Source organism: Triticum urartu, chromosome 1A (assembly GCF_056163025.1).
Source record: "Triticum urartu cultivar PI428250 chromosome 1A, HENAU_Tu73, whole genome shotgun sequence".
In the NCBI taxonomy this organism is placed as follows: Eukaryota; Viridiplantae; Streptophyta; class Magnoliopsida; order Poales; family Poaceae; genus Triticum; species Triticum urartu.
In genome coordinates, this window is record NC_141873.1 from 264,414,526 (window position 1) to 264,428,674 (window position 14,149).

General features: G+C 43.1%; 1 protein-coding gene and 1 long non-coding RNA gene across 6 annotated transcripts; both read right to left on the reverse strand.

Moving 5' to 3' along the window:
• Positions 1–1,155: 1,155 nt before the first annotated feature.
• On the reverse strand, positions 1,156–4,719 carry LOC125506464 (uncharacterized). 5 transcript variants are annotated; one of them, XR_007282670.2, is made up of 5 exons: positions 4,314–4,714; positions 3,853–3,950; positions 3,579–3,775; positions 2,857–2,964; positions 1,156–1,449 (listed from the first exon to the last, which is right to left on the reverse strand). It is a non-coding gene; the product is annotated as an uncharacterized LOC125506464 (long non-coding RNA). The 5 variants fall into 5 exon arrangements; XR_015601139.1 differs by having other exon boundaries at positions 1,999–3,775; positions 4,314–4,719; XR_007282667.2 differs by having other exon boundaries at positions 2,857–3,775; positions 4,314–4,717.
• Positions 4,720–5,426: 707 nt separating this feature from the next.
• On the reverse strand, positions 5,427–9,773 carry LOC147990800 (uncharacterized). Its single transcript, XM_087531964.1, has 5 exons — positions 9,749–9,773; positions 9,485–9,639; positions 8,660–8,762; positions 6,795–6,875; positions 5,427–5,752 (listed from the first exon to the last, which is right to left on the reverse strand). Exons 1-5 carry the CDS (start codon positions 9,771–9,773, stop codon positions 5,715–5,717), a joined length of 402 nt encoding a protein of 133 aa, XP_087388090.1. The 3' UTR covers positions 5,427–5,714.
• Positions 9,774–14,149: the final 4,376 nt, after the last annotated feature.

The following is a 14,149-nucleotide window of genomic DNA, read 5'->3' on the forward strand; positions in this document are numbered from 1 at the left end:
TTAGATTTGAGCAAACATGTATGATTGGAGCTTTAGCCCATCTATATAAAAATAATGAAGGAGCATCAAACATTGAATAGCAGATAAACAATAGTTCTAAATGTCCCCATTATAGCAATAGCTATCGTCTATGACATTTGTTTTATAACAATCAAACATGCCTAAAACATCATTTCTATTGGATCCACATAACATGTATTTATGGTAAGGGACATCATCACATAGATTAAACAAAAGGAGGGATTAATCAATAGTTCAACACTGAAGCATCAACAGTTGCATGTCAAACCCAAGGTGTTTTGAAATTATTTGACTTTGTTAGTAGAAGTAGGCTTTAGCAACCACTTAGGATACTGATCCAAACCCTTCAAGGTGAAAAATGAAGGATAATTTATCTTTGAGATTATATACTTGAGTATATATATTTCATTATCTTAATCAGGTAACATAGAGCCGAATGGCACAAGATCCAAATTCAAACCCAGAGTATACCACATTTCCTGCATTAATATGGAACTTTGTATAAAAATTTCATGTATTAGTAGGTTGCTCCAATATTTGCATCTTAGTAACTTCAGGTTTGAGCAAGTACATAGGGCATGAATGTAACCCTTGATCCATTTGCGCCCAAGCTGGTGTGTTTGGAAAACATAGGGTCTTTGTTGGTAAAGTTAGGTTTTAGCAATCACTTAGGGTGATTAAGAGCATCATTGTGTCTCACATACATAGCCTGGCAAGTTTTAGGCAGCATAGGTGATTCCATAAACTTCAGTACACAAAAACATAGAACCAAAAAAATATTTCAACATTATCTTAGCAGAAGTGGTTTTACAAAGAAAAATTTGGAGAGTTATAGGCTGTACAACAAAGATTAAAGAACCAGAAGATGTTATATTGTTTTTGAAAGGGCGATGACAGAATTGCCAAAGCTTCATTGCTAAGTTTAATTGACAGAATGTGCGTACAAAGGGATGCCAATGGAACAAAAAATGGGCTGACAGCCTTATGCCTTTTTCCAGAAAGTGTCGCCATGGAGAAACTTCTGAAGAGAAACAACAGAGAATAAATGCTTCACAATTTGGCAATACTCAGGACCCTTTTAATAATTGAAATTTAGGAAAACGTAAAGGTACGTTGTATGATGGCAAAGAAAACTAAAGCCACTCAATGCACATTCCATTTTTTTTCTCAACACAGGATCATTAACCATTGGTCCATTTGTCTCTCATAAACTGAGTATCACAATTATAAATATCGTTCAAGGAACACAATTACATGAAAGGGTGCAGAGTCACGCCCAAAGCTATCACTACCATTGAATGTTATACCAAGAGGAGAGCAAGAAGGACTGTCAGCCGGGCTTGCCAGAGTTATAAGACCGTCATTATCTTCTCCTCGATCACAACTTTTACCAGATGCCGGTAAGGAGAGGCCAATATGCAAAGGATCCTGTAACACAATGAATCAGATTAGAATCACAAATTCTAATTGTTATAAAAACTGGGGCTTATTAGTGATAGCTACATATTGCTGTTTCCCAGCCCAGGTAATTGCTGTTTCCCAGCCCAGGTAATTTCCAAAGCTTGTCACAAAATATTTGGCTTATCTGAAGCTTATAACACATTAATGTTATTTCTAGCATTGTTCAGCTAGACTTCTCATTGCTATACACTCGACCTAACCAAGCATTTAAGTGAGGCACTTATAATTGAGCAACATCATAACAGTTCTACTCCCACCGTTCCTAAATATAAGTATTTTTAGATATTACAATATGGACTACACACAGAGCAAAATGAGTGAGTCTACACTCCAAACTACGTCTATATACATCCATATGTAGTTTCTATTGAAATCTCTATAAAGACTTATATTTAGAAACACAGGGAGTACTTATTAGGACAAGGTTCAAGTGCAGCTTAAAATATGAACAATTAACTGTACTTCTCTTTCTCTTGCTGAAAATCACTCTCTTGCTTAAAAATCACAATACTGCACCTGTGCCTACTTATTTTGTGATCAGTGGCCATGTGCATGCCCAAACCTGAGATTATGATTCTTTTTTCGCCTTAGCCTACACACCTAAATCAAACCCGTAAGTAAGCATGTCATTTATTTATAAAGCAACACCACATCAGTCTAATGTTCCAAGAGCAAGGGCATAAAATATTCAGAGACACACAATTAAGATCATGCAGTCACAAATAAATGATACGATACTAAATCTATACAATTTGTCATCCAATCATTTCCATTCCATAATGATGTTGCCAGTTTCATTGGATATCTTAATTAGGGATTGACTTATCCCCTCCTGTCCAACGCGAGGCGGCCAAGGCGGGGACGCAGGAGCACACCACGTCGACGGGCTCCCGAGGCGAGGCGCCACGACCGGCACTCCCAACAGCGTCGCTCAGCCAACATATACACATCTCGTGAGCAAACATACACATGATGCACACACTGTTTCTAATTTTATTTTATTTTCTTCTCAGATTGTGCCTTGCTCAATCTGCAGTTATGCACGCCTTTGAGCAAACTATGTTGTAACTTTATCACTTTTCATAGAAGGAAAAAGCTCATGATTTCAGAAGCAAGGTATACTCATTGGTAGCTTCGTTCAGAATGTGTGAAACCACCACATTCAGGTATATATTCAGATTTTTCTCTATTGATTCAGACAAAAGGCACACAACCGAGTCAACCACAAAGAAACCATTAATTCATATTACATCATACACACGTGAAGTCAAGCACAATCTGCTCCATGACAGATTTTGCTAACTCTACCACTAAACTAAATCATGAAGATCAGTAGATCACTGAAGAAAAAGAACAAAGAATGCATGTATATACCTGTAGATATAAGATAGACCTGTAGGTGGAACAACGTTATGTATATTAATTTTGCAATATGTTCCTGTGTAGGAAAGCTAAAAAGAGAACCTGAATGCCTCGTCATTCCTGGGAGAAAACAATATGGGAAGCAACATAATATGATACATATGAGTAATTTGGTATGTCCACCAGCAAAAAAAATGTTATGTTGGCGGAACTGTAGATGTTTTGTTGATTTAATTAGATGTTGATTAAAAGCGGTAAACCCCATTTTCTTTATCATGGGCAAAAGTTAGAACCATAGGTTCAATGCATGGGAATGAATAACCTGATAAAAACCTCTTTACCACGATAGTCTATAGAACACAGATTCATTATCTTATATAGTGAGCCTACAACAGATTTATGAGTGTCAGCACCAAGCTTTAAGAAAAGCATGTGAGCTTCAGAAGAGTTAACCAAGCAAAACGCAAACTTCATATAATAATTTACAGAGAAGAGAATTATAATAATCATGCTAAACTTTTGACATGCTCACTATGGTTGCCATGTAGCATGGGGGTATCCTATAGAAACATGAAGCAACTATTAAACAGTAAAGAAGATCACCAAGTACAGAAGCAACGATCAAAGCACCTTTTGCTCCATGCAAGATTTTGGGGAATTCCATCAAAAACGAAATCCAGGTGACTCATCAGTTTACATGCAGGAAAAGATTACTGGGAGGCAAGTAGAATTACCCTTCTTTTCAACATATAATACGTGTGGATCTGATTCGTCTGCATAGCGTCCCACAAGTATGATCAAAATGGTAGGTAGAACAAAGGTGTGTGATCCACCAATCACTGCAGGCAATTAGGTAACCAAAGAAACTCTTTAGAAGGGTGTTGATTCCAGCCAAAAACATCAACATCTGCATAAAAACTGCCCTGTCCTCCTAACAAAGGTAGAACACCATCAGTCACCAATCGATAGCTTCAGTCCAATGCAACAGTAGTAAACTTCTGATCTTACATTGTTTCCTCCCATCTGCAGAGCGACTGCAGAGCGTAATATAACAATAGTTCACAGCAAGAACAGGCAGCGTTGAAAGCCAAGAAGAATGGACTCCGCTGCATTATGTAAAATTTCATGGTCAAATTTCAGAACCAGGTTTCTCACTGAACACATGAAGTTATAGTGGAAGTGTATAGATAAAACTATTTCTACAGTGAAATTGTCCAGCTTTCAATAGAAATACTTCGGAAGCCTATGAAAAAGATGAGGTAAATGAAAGCAAAACATATGTAGTTAGTACATCAACCTTTGAAAAAAAACAGATAATATAGTACAAACACTAAAATGTCTACTTCCAGATCCATGGGCGTGCAAGCACCATGGAGTATAATTGCAGAAACAAATGGAAATATATGGGATGAGAAGGATGAGGGGAAGGAGCAGGAAGAGAGGCAACGCAAGGGATTGAAGGAGCTCACGTAGAGAGGTGCCGCCAGGAGAAGCGGAGAGGGACACGGCTGCGTGCTCCAACGACGGCCTATCTCGCTGACATTCGCTATCCCTGCAGCGACGGCACACACGTGGATCGGCCGCTCCTCACTAATGGAGGCAACCTGGCGAGGGCGTAGATCGGACGCTCATCTTCGTCTTACCTAAACTGCCGTCAGTGGAGGAGCAAACGACGAAGCAGCGGGGCTGGGAACGGTGGCTGGGCGAGCCGCGGAAGAGGGAGAGGAGGAGGCGGCGCCCAGGCGGGGTGGAGGACGGGAAGAAGGGTGCGGCGGCTGTGTGGGGGGGAGGGGGGCTTGCGCGAAGGAGCGGACGGCGCGGCTGGGTCCTTTCTGCGCGCACGTTCTCAGTAGCGGAAAGGAAGGGACAAGCCGCCCATGCCGTCTCCTCTTCTCTCTCCTATATCCCCAGGCAGCGCAGCCACCGCAACCGACAATCGGGACCAGGAGAAGCACGGGGCCACACGTCATCGTGTCGGCAGAAAAATGTGCGCACCAGCCGGGTGCACATGCGCCGGCCCACCCGTCCGCAGCTGACGCAGTGTCATGTCATGTAGGATAAATGATGAGATGGAGGAGAGAGAACTCATAAAAAAAGGCTTGTCTTCTCTTATTTAAGATAAGACAAGAGATGATATCTTAGCACAATATGTGTCACCACGTTTTTAGGAATAACTAGTTATGAAGATAAAGCTAATTTTTTTTGTCATCTCTTAATTACATGTAAGACCTAAGATAAGACTATCTTATCAACCATTGTACATGCCCTAAGGACCGATGCCGCAGTAGTGGTTGACCAAGGAAATACCTAATCTAAATACCATGCTCTAACCCAATCCAACCGACGTGCGGGACTAGAAGCAACACTGCCCCACCCGTCCTCGTGAGAGGACAAGCACGTGCGCACAAGCCGGGTGCACATGCGCCGACAAAATTCTCCGCGGATGGACGCGTCTAGCGAGCAATCGTTTGCCCGCTAGTGCCCCTGGCAGCCTCCCCTATTAGGCATGTTTCGGTCCCCCCTCAATACAAATTTGGAAAGTAAAGGGACGACCGTCTCCCATGTCCCCCCTTCCACCCAGCTTCTCTCCTCTCAACTGCCCCTGCGCCATTGGCCCCTCCCTCCTTTCTTCTTCTCTCCCCACCTGTCCCCACACTCTTCTTCTTTTCTTCTCCCACATGCAAAAGGAGGACGGGGGCAGTGAATCCACCCCATCGAAAGGACCTGCAATGGTTATGCCATTAGAGCTTAAAAATTGAACATATTGATCTACAAATCTACAGCCAAAAGAGAGAACAAGAGAGAAAAGTGTGATCTCTTCTCACCTTTGTTCATCGTGGGTGCAAACTTTTCTCCCATTGCGTTTTCCCTCATTTCTCTAATATCCTGCAATGTTTTGTACTGCGTCCTGTTGCAACAAAAACACAGGGAGAGGGGGAAAAGTGAGCAGCTATAGTGGTTTTTGTAGGGAGGAATAAAAAATCCCGACAACTACTGGTTTTGTTGTACATCTAGAGAAACCCCTCTTGTTTTCCTTAGATTTGCTTTGGAATCAGAAGTATGTTAGAATGGAAAAGCAGCAACTTGTAGGGTTTGTTTAAGCAAAAACAGTATTGCCAGCGAGCAACTCCTATGTTCTCCAGGGTGCAAAAAAAAGTGTGAGCAACTACTTGAGCACTTTTGAGCAAAAGAAAAGTGGGTTGAAGTGAGAAAATCATGTATCCCCTGATAAACTGTAGGAAGGTCGTGAGGTTGTTTACGCAAATTCAGTGTTACCATTAAGCAAAATTTTGTAGATTTGTTGTCATGTACTTACCGGACGACACTTGTTTTTCCTTAGATTTGTTTTGGAACAAGAAGTGTGTTAAGAATAAATAAAAAAAGAAGCAACTTATAGGTGTTATTTAGGGAAAACAAGTGTTACAAGTAAGCTCGTGGGTGCTAGAAAACTTTATGTCCAGAAATAAAAAGTTTGTGAGCAACTACTTGTGCACTTTTAAGCAAGAAATTGGGCTGAAGTGAGCTACTCATGTGTCCCCCTAAAAAACTGTAGGCAAGTAGTGAGGTTGTTAGCAAATCCAGTGCTACCATTAAGCAAAAATTATGTAGATTTTGTTGACATGTAGTGACCTGCTGGGCTCTAAACAAGAAAACTGTAGGTAAAAGTAGTTGGTTTGTTCAAGGAAAAATCAGTGTTATGATTTAAAATCAAAATTTTGGTTAGATTCTTTGTCATGTACTGACATGCTGGACTCAATAAAAAGAAAACTGTAGGCAAAAGTAGTTAGTTTGTTTAAACAAAAATCTAGTGTTACCCATTAAGCAAACTTTTGTTGTTTGCTGGCACACTGGAACTAACTATAGTCAAGTACCGGGGATCCCTTAGGCAAGTTTTAGTGAATTTGTTTTGGAAAAAACTTGATTATCTGGAGCAGGGGGTGAGAAATTACCTGGAGAGTAGGTGATTGCTGGTAGAGGTTTCCTTACTTGGGCATTACTTTGATAGCTTGGAAAGGTTTTGTTTGGGGGTCCTGCGAAAAATACAAAACAAAAATCAAAATTCAAAACTTAGTAGATATATGGATGACGTGTTTGTTGGGTGTTTTTGCGTACTATCATGCAAGAGAAATAAAAAGTACAAAAAAGATAAACCGCTACTAGATATATGTATGTTGTGGGATATGGTTAACAGGAACTTATATATGTGTAAGGCGTCGAATAAGCAAAAAAGATATGGTTTAACTAAAAGGAACTTATATATGGGATACATAAGCAATTTGTTGGTGTCTTTTAGGCAACTTACTGCACCGCTGTAAGCAAATTTGGTCATTTTTAAATGGATGTGTTATAGGGCTGACTACTCGTGTTGATGGGTATCCTTTAGGAAACACATTGCAACTGCATAAACAAAACGTTGTGTCAATTATTGTGGTGCAAACTAAGAAATGAAAAAGATAAAGTTGTGGAAAAGCAACTTGTATATGGATGACAAAGAGCAACTTGATGGGTATGTTTTAGGCAACTTACTGCCAGTGTGTAAGCAAGTTGCGTCATTTTTGTGACATGGAGAGAAATAAAAACTAAGGAACCTTGTATATGAACCTAAAACAACTTGTTTGGAATCTTTTAGGCAACTTATTGCCAGTGTGTAAGCAAGTTACGTCATTTTTGTGACGTGGGGAGAAATAAAAACTAAGGAACCTTGTATACGGACGTAAAACAACTTGTTTGGAATCTTTTAGGCACTTACTGCCAGTGTGTAAGCAAGTTGCGTCATTTTTGTGACGTGAGGAGAAATAAAAACTAAGGAACCTTGTATATAGACCTAAAACAACTTGTTTGGAATCTTTTAGGCAACTTACTGCCACTGTGTAAGCAAGCATCCCCACTTGCCTAAGTGTTGGTTGCAACTTGCCCCGCTTGCACTAGAAAAAAGTCTGTTTTGGGTGGCAATTCATTGTTGCTCTTCCTGGGACTGCCAACCATGGAACCACACACAAGGCAGATGTGGTGCGTACTCGCTACGGCCGTGCTCGATCTGGGACCTAGGTAGTCCTCTATGCCGAAGCTCGGAGGGGTGAGCTCGATCGGCACACTGGACTGCCAGCACGCTGAAGCACGATCGAGGAGGAAACCGACATCGAAGGGAGGTAGAATGGGCTGACGTAGGGGACCGGGGCAGCAGGCCCTGCCGGTCACGGCGTGCGTCGCCAGGAGGAGATTCGACACCACTACCACTGGTCAGTTCAACAGCAACACCACAGATCCCCCCTCTCAGCCCTCCCGGAATCTCCAACAAAATCCACAATGCCCACCTGTCCCCACATATTAAAAAGTCTAGGCAAATCACATACAATAGTAGGCAAGTCACACATAAAACTCCAGCAACCCCATGCAGTTTTTGGCAAGCAGATCTTAATTTTTTGTAGTTGTAAGCCACACATATATAAAGTGTTTTGCAAGCCCCATGTAGTTGTCAAGCAAGTCCTGCTATTTTTTGGGGGTTGTGTTAAGTATCTAGCATTTTTTAGAGAAGTGAAAGGCAAGTAAATGACATCTTTAGGCACACATTTTTAGGCTGTGGGGAAATTTTTTGGGATCAATCAGATTTGTGGAAACAGACTTTTTCGCAAATCTATTTTAGTCCACAAATATTTTAAGGGGCAAGTCTCACATAAAACTACAGCAAGTGCCACACAGTGATCAAGCAAGCGCCACACAAAAAATTATGAATTGTCTGTTTCCACATGCGTAAAATGTCTGACACCCAAAACCCTTCCTACCCCCCTAAATGTGTGCCTACCATGTTACTTACCTGACTTTCTCTCTGATGTCTGCCACTTGCCTAGAATAGTTTTGATGTTGCTTGAACTGTGTGTGTCAATTCCTTCGTCTAGCAGTGTGAAGTTGCCTAGCCCCTGATATGTGTGTGTTTTCTGAATTATCAGGGGACTACATTTTGAGGACAAAGTTTTGCATCATTTTGAGGCAAATAATACACTCACAAAAATGGTTAGGCAAGTTTAAAACACATGATCAAGGTTCATGTAAAATCTAGCGACACATTTGTGTAAGAAAAAACAAGCAAGGATTGCCTATCATTTTCTAGAAAAAAAATACTTTGGGCAACTCGCACCAGCATGTGTAGAAACTGTCTCCTCAAAGTTGGGCAATTTTTGGCATTTTCCCGAGGCACTCCAACTTGTGCACTCTACTTATCAGTTTCTCAGATAACATATACATGAGAAGGCAACTCATGCCCCACCGTCAAACAACTTCCACCTCGAGCCCTCCCAAAAATTGCTTGTTGTCAAAATTCAGAGATACAATGCCGCCTTTGCTCGACGAGTCTGACGAAAGGGCAACTACAGACTACCAGACATTACATATCCATCTTGTCCATGAGAAAATGGAACAAAGCAACAATGGCTAGGTAGGCTATCGGGACAGGTACTCCTTGGACCTGTAGATTCATCTGTAGGTTCATATAATTGGTGTTTGTATCATCATTCTGGCAAGAACAGAGTAGACACGATTCTTTTCGCCATTTGCAGAGGATAGCAAAGTAAACGTACATTAATTTGGATATTACACACATTGCCTTCATTCTGCAGTACAAGTAGACAAGAGGGATGCATACCTGCTTAACAAGATTCTCAGCCGGTGGACGAGGACAAAAAATCTTCACATCCTTCCTTGTCTTCCTCTTGAGCCACTGGCATAGCTCCGCCGGCTTCGTCTTCCCCGCCACGGCCACGACTCTAGTGCCGACATCTCCCACCGCCATTTCCACCTCTGTCAAACCAAAAATCAAGAGAAGTGGATGTCCCTGAGTGCATGGAGAAAACAAGTAAACCAAGAAAGAGGGGTCAGACCAGGAAGGCCACGCTATGCATGTGTGTACCTGTGAAGGTTCTCACGAAGGCCATGGCCTGATGGCCTTGTCGACCTTGCCGACGCAGCCCATGCTCCGGCACTGCATGTTGACTTGTGGATTCATAGGTCCACGAGTCCACAACGAGCAGGGGCGTCGTCGATGGTTGGAATCTGCAGGGGCCAGCCAAAGCAGCCGCAGCCTTCGGCCCAGATCCGACGGGGATCGAAGGTCCCAGCCGCGGGATGCATCGACCCGGCGAGGGATCGACGTGGCGGGACGTAGGACGACGACGGGAGGGAGAAGTTGGGCGCGGGGCCGCGTCGGCGCCGGTCTGTGGGCAAGGAGCGCGTCCGCTCGGGTGGGATGCTTTGCTGCCGGTCGGGGTGTGGGTGCGTCAGCGGAGAAGAAGGCTGGGGAAGGAAGAGCTCCGGCACAGGGTTGGCTCGATGGAGGCGGGCCAGCACGAGGGCCAGGTCGACGGAGGCGGGGCGCATCGGATCTCGCCGGGGCATGGAGGAAGGTGTCAGGTGTGCACAGTGGGGGGTGGGGGTGAGCTTGTGAGACGAGAGAGAGGAATTGGTCTTTGGGCGGCACGGACCCGACCGCCCAGCACCTGATGCGGCAATTTCGATCGGACGACGCAGAAGGGTGTGTGCTCGGGAGCTCTAAACAGCACAGCTGCACTTTTTAGAATTTAGGTTTAGAATTTAGATTTATTCTAACCCAGTGCGGCCAACGAGCGGGACCAGGACCAGCAACGACCCATCTGTCATTGCGTGAGCACAAGCTCGGGCACACAAGCCGAGTACACATACGCCAGCCAACCTCTCCGCGGCTTCCCACGGACGCGCACGACGTGGTCATCGCGCGACAAAACGTGCGACGCGGCAGGAGCGGCTCACCCAAGGAAATTCAACCCAGCCTACGGAGGATTGCGCTGAGCTCACCAGTCATAGTATGCCATGAAAGAACACCAGGTCAAAAAACAGAGTAAAAATCGAACGTCTGCAGAACAGCATCGACCCTACTAGTGCAGATCGAACGGGCATAATCGAATGAAAATTGGGGGAGCTTCGGGTGAGCGGGTCGCCCAGCCACCTTATATGTTAAAATGTATTTATTTTCATGCAAGAGTCAAATTTTTTCTCTCTATTTCTTTTTTATTTTTCTCTTTTGGCAAGCATCATGTGGTGATGAAATATCTAGGCACATATATCCAATTGGATATGGGTAGCATGAGTTACTATTGTTGACACCACCCTTAAGGTGAATACGCTGGGAGGCAAAACTATAAGCCCCTATCTTTCTATGTGTCCGGTTGAAACGTTTTGCTCATGTGTATGCGGTGAGTGTTAGCAATCACAGAAGGCTATATGATGGTTGAATATGTGGACTTGCCTAAAGGCTCTGATATGTGACTCTTCCTGAAAAGATGATGAATTGTAGTTGCAAATTTGACTGAGAACATGTTTGTTGGTTTCCAATAGAGTTTATGCTTTATACTTCAATGTTGTGATGAATTGTTACTTATTTATGAGAAGTCTATGATAAAAGTTCTATGATAAAAGTTTTATGTTAAAGTTTGTTGCTGTTATAATAATCTACATGATGCTTTTATGTCCGTGTTTTGTTTTTATCGACACCTCTCTCTCTCTCTCTAAGCACGTGGTCATGTTTTTCGATTTCGGTTTTTGCTTGAGGACAAGCGAGGTCTAAGCTTGGGGGAGTTGATACGTCAATTTTGCATCATGTTTACCTATTGCTATTTATAATGTCTTTATGCATATTAATGCTTTTTGGAGTAATTCTAATACCTTTTCTCTCATAATATGCAAGGTTCACACAAAGAAGGAGAATTCCGGTAGCTGGAAATTTGGACATGAAAAAGCTATGTTAGGCTACCTATTCTGCACAATTCCAAATGAGCTAAAAGTTCACGGGGAACTTTTATGAAATATATGAAAAATACTGGAGCAAATAACTACCGGAGGGGGGCCACCTGGTGAGCACAAGACACTAGGGCGCGCCTGGTGGGTTGTGCTTAGCCCAGCCCACCTATGGTGCCCATCTTCTGGTATATAAGTCATTTTGACCTAGAAAAAATAAGGAGAGGACTTTCGGGACAAAGCGCCTCCGTCTCGAGGCGAAACTTGGGCAGGTGCACTTTTGCTCTCCGGTGGAGCGATTCCGCCAGGGGAACCTCCCTCCCGGAGGGGGAAATCATCGTCATCATCATCACCAACAAATCTCCCATCTTGGGAAGGGCTATCTCCATCAACATCTTCAACAGCAACATCTCCTCTCAAACCCTAGTTCATCTCTTGTGTTCAATCCTTGTACCGGAACTATAGATTGGTACTTGTGGGTGACTAGTAGTGTTTGATTACATCTTGTAGTTGATTAGTATATGGTTTATTTGGTGGAAGATTATATGTTCAGATCCATTATTCTATTTAATACCCCTCTGATCTTGAGCATGATTATCATTTGTGAGTAGTTACTTTTGTTCTTGAGGTCACGGGAGAAATCTTGTTGCAAGTAATCATGTGAACTTGATATGTGTTCGATATTTTGATGGTATGTATGTTGTGATTCCCTTAGTGGGTCATGTGAATGTCGACTACATGACACTTCACCATATTTGGGCCTAAGGGAATGCATTGTGGAGTAGTTATTAGATGATGGGTTACGAGAGTGACATAAGCTTAGACCCTACTTTATGCTCTATTTCGTAAGGGACTGATTTGGATCTAAAAGTTTAATGCTATGGTTAGATTTATTCTTAATACTTTTCTCATAGTTGTAGATGCTTGCGAGGGGGTTAATCATAAGTAGGAGGTTTGTTCAAGTAAGAACAACACCAAAGCACCGGTCCACCCACATATCAAATTATCAAAAGTAGCAAACACAAATCAAACCAACATGATGAAAGTGACTAGATGAAATTCCCGTGTACCCTCAAGAACACTTTGCTTATGATAAGAGATTGTTTTGGCATGTCCTTTGTCTCAAAAGGATTGGGCTACCTTGCTGCACTTTTGTTGCTATTATCGTTACTTGCTCGTTACAAATTATCTTGCTATCAAACTACTTGCTACTTATAATTTCAGTGCTTGCAGACAAGAACTTGCAGAAAACCACTTGTCATTTCCTTCTGCTCCTCGTTGGGTTCAACACAATTACTTATCAAAAGGACTATGATTGATCCCCTATACTTGTGGGTCATCAGCTACCAGCAAGCCCTGCGCCGCTATCATAGCCACAGGGTCCATGCCTGGAACCTTGAGGAAGGCGACCTTGTCCTTAGGCGTGTTCAGCCCGCTAAGGGTTCCAACAAGTTGACGCCAAAGTGGGAAGGCCCTTATCGGGTAGTACGAGTCACCATACCTGGTGCAGTCTGTCTGGAGACCGAAGATGGCATCAAAATGCAAAACTCATGGAATATTGAGCATCTTCGTAAGTTCTACCCGTAAGGCGCGACTGTCGGGCCCTGCCCCGACAACCACCCTTTTGTACAAGCGTTGTCGATGCACATGTAACCCTTCGTACAAAGCCAGGCGCATACCCTGAGCACAGATAATAAAACGAAGCGTTGGCACCCTAAAAACATGCATGCATGATTAGCTTAGCATAAACTTGCCATGATCATTTAGATGAGGACATATGTTGCTATGTTTTCCCCTACACTAACTACAGGGTTCTTGCCGTGGACTTGCTCATGGGAAGAATGAACGGAAAACAAGCTTACATAATCGGTCCTCGACAAGCCAAACAGATAAGTTTTCTCTTTGTCCATACATGTCTCTGTAAGAAGAAAACTTGTGCATAGAGAAACCTTGTCACCTTCAATGCATTTGTGCTCCCATCCTTTGATCCGAACATCGTTTCAGTCAAGGATGGTTGTGGTGCCATTTTCTGGAGAAGGATTGACAAAGGGTCGGTCCCCTTCTATAGTGTTAAGCCCGCAGGCCAGGCCTCGCGGCAACAACGGAAGGCACCCGCAAGATAGCTTGTCGGGAAAACTTGTTTACTTAAAAGTATAGAGGCATTCCTCCTCTGCATGGATAAGATACATGCATAAGCAAGGCTTGTCTTTTTTCATTATGCTGGTAAACAAGTACAAACCTTACAGAACACAAACATGGATAAAAGAGATTACATATTTAAGGCTAAAATTTGGCAAATGCCTACATGTTTAGATTAAGAAAAAGGATAAGTGCCCCGTAATCCCTTTATTAGCCTGACCTCGTCAGAGCCCGTGGGATGCAACCTGGCAAGATCGAGAGGGCGCAGACGAAGGTGATGGGCGGGGAGAGAGACTAGGCGATGCCCTGGTCACCGCCACCAGGGCCAGTAGAACAAGGTTGGGTGGGCACCGGCAGGAAAGATGAAGCCGGAGCCCACGGGGAAGCCTGTCGGGGTCTAGCT

Coding starts and splice junctions, on each gene's coding strand:
- LOC147990800 (XM_087531964.1), bottom strand. CDS start 9,773: ATGGCCTTCGTGAGAACCTTCACAG. Junction 9,640..9,748: donor CTTCGTGAGAACCTTCACAG/GTACACACATGC, acceptor TTGGTTTGACAG/AGGTGGAAATGGCGGTGGGA. Junction 5,753..6,794: donor AGCAATCACCTACTCTCCAG/GTAATTTCTCAC, acceptor TTGTTGCAACAG/GACGCAGTACAAAACATTGC.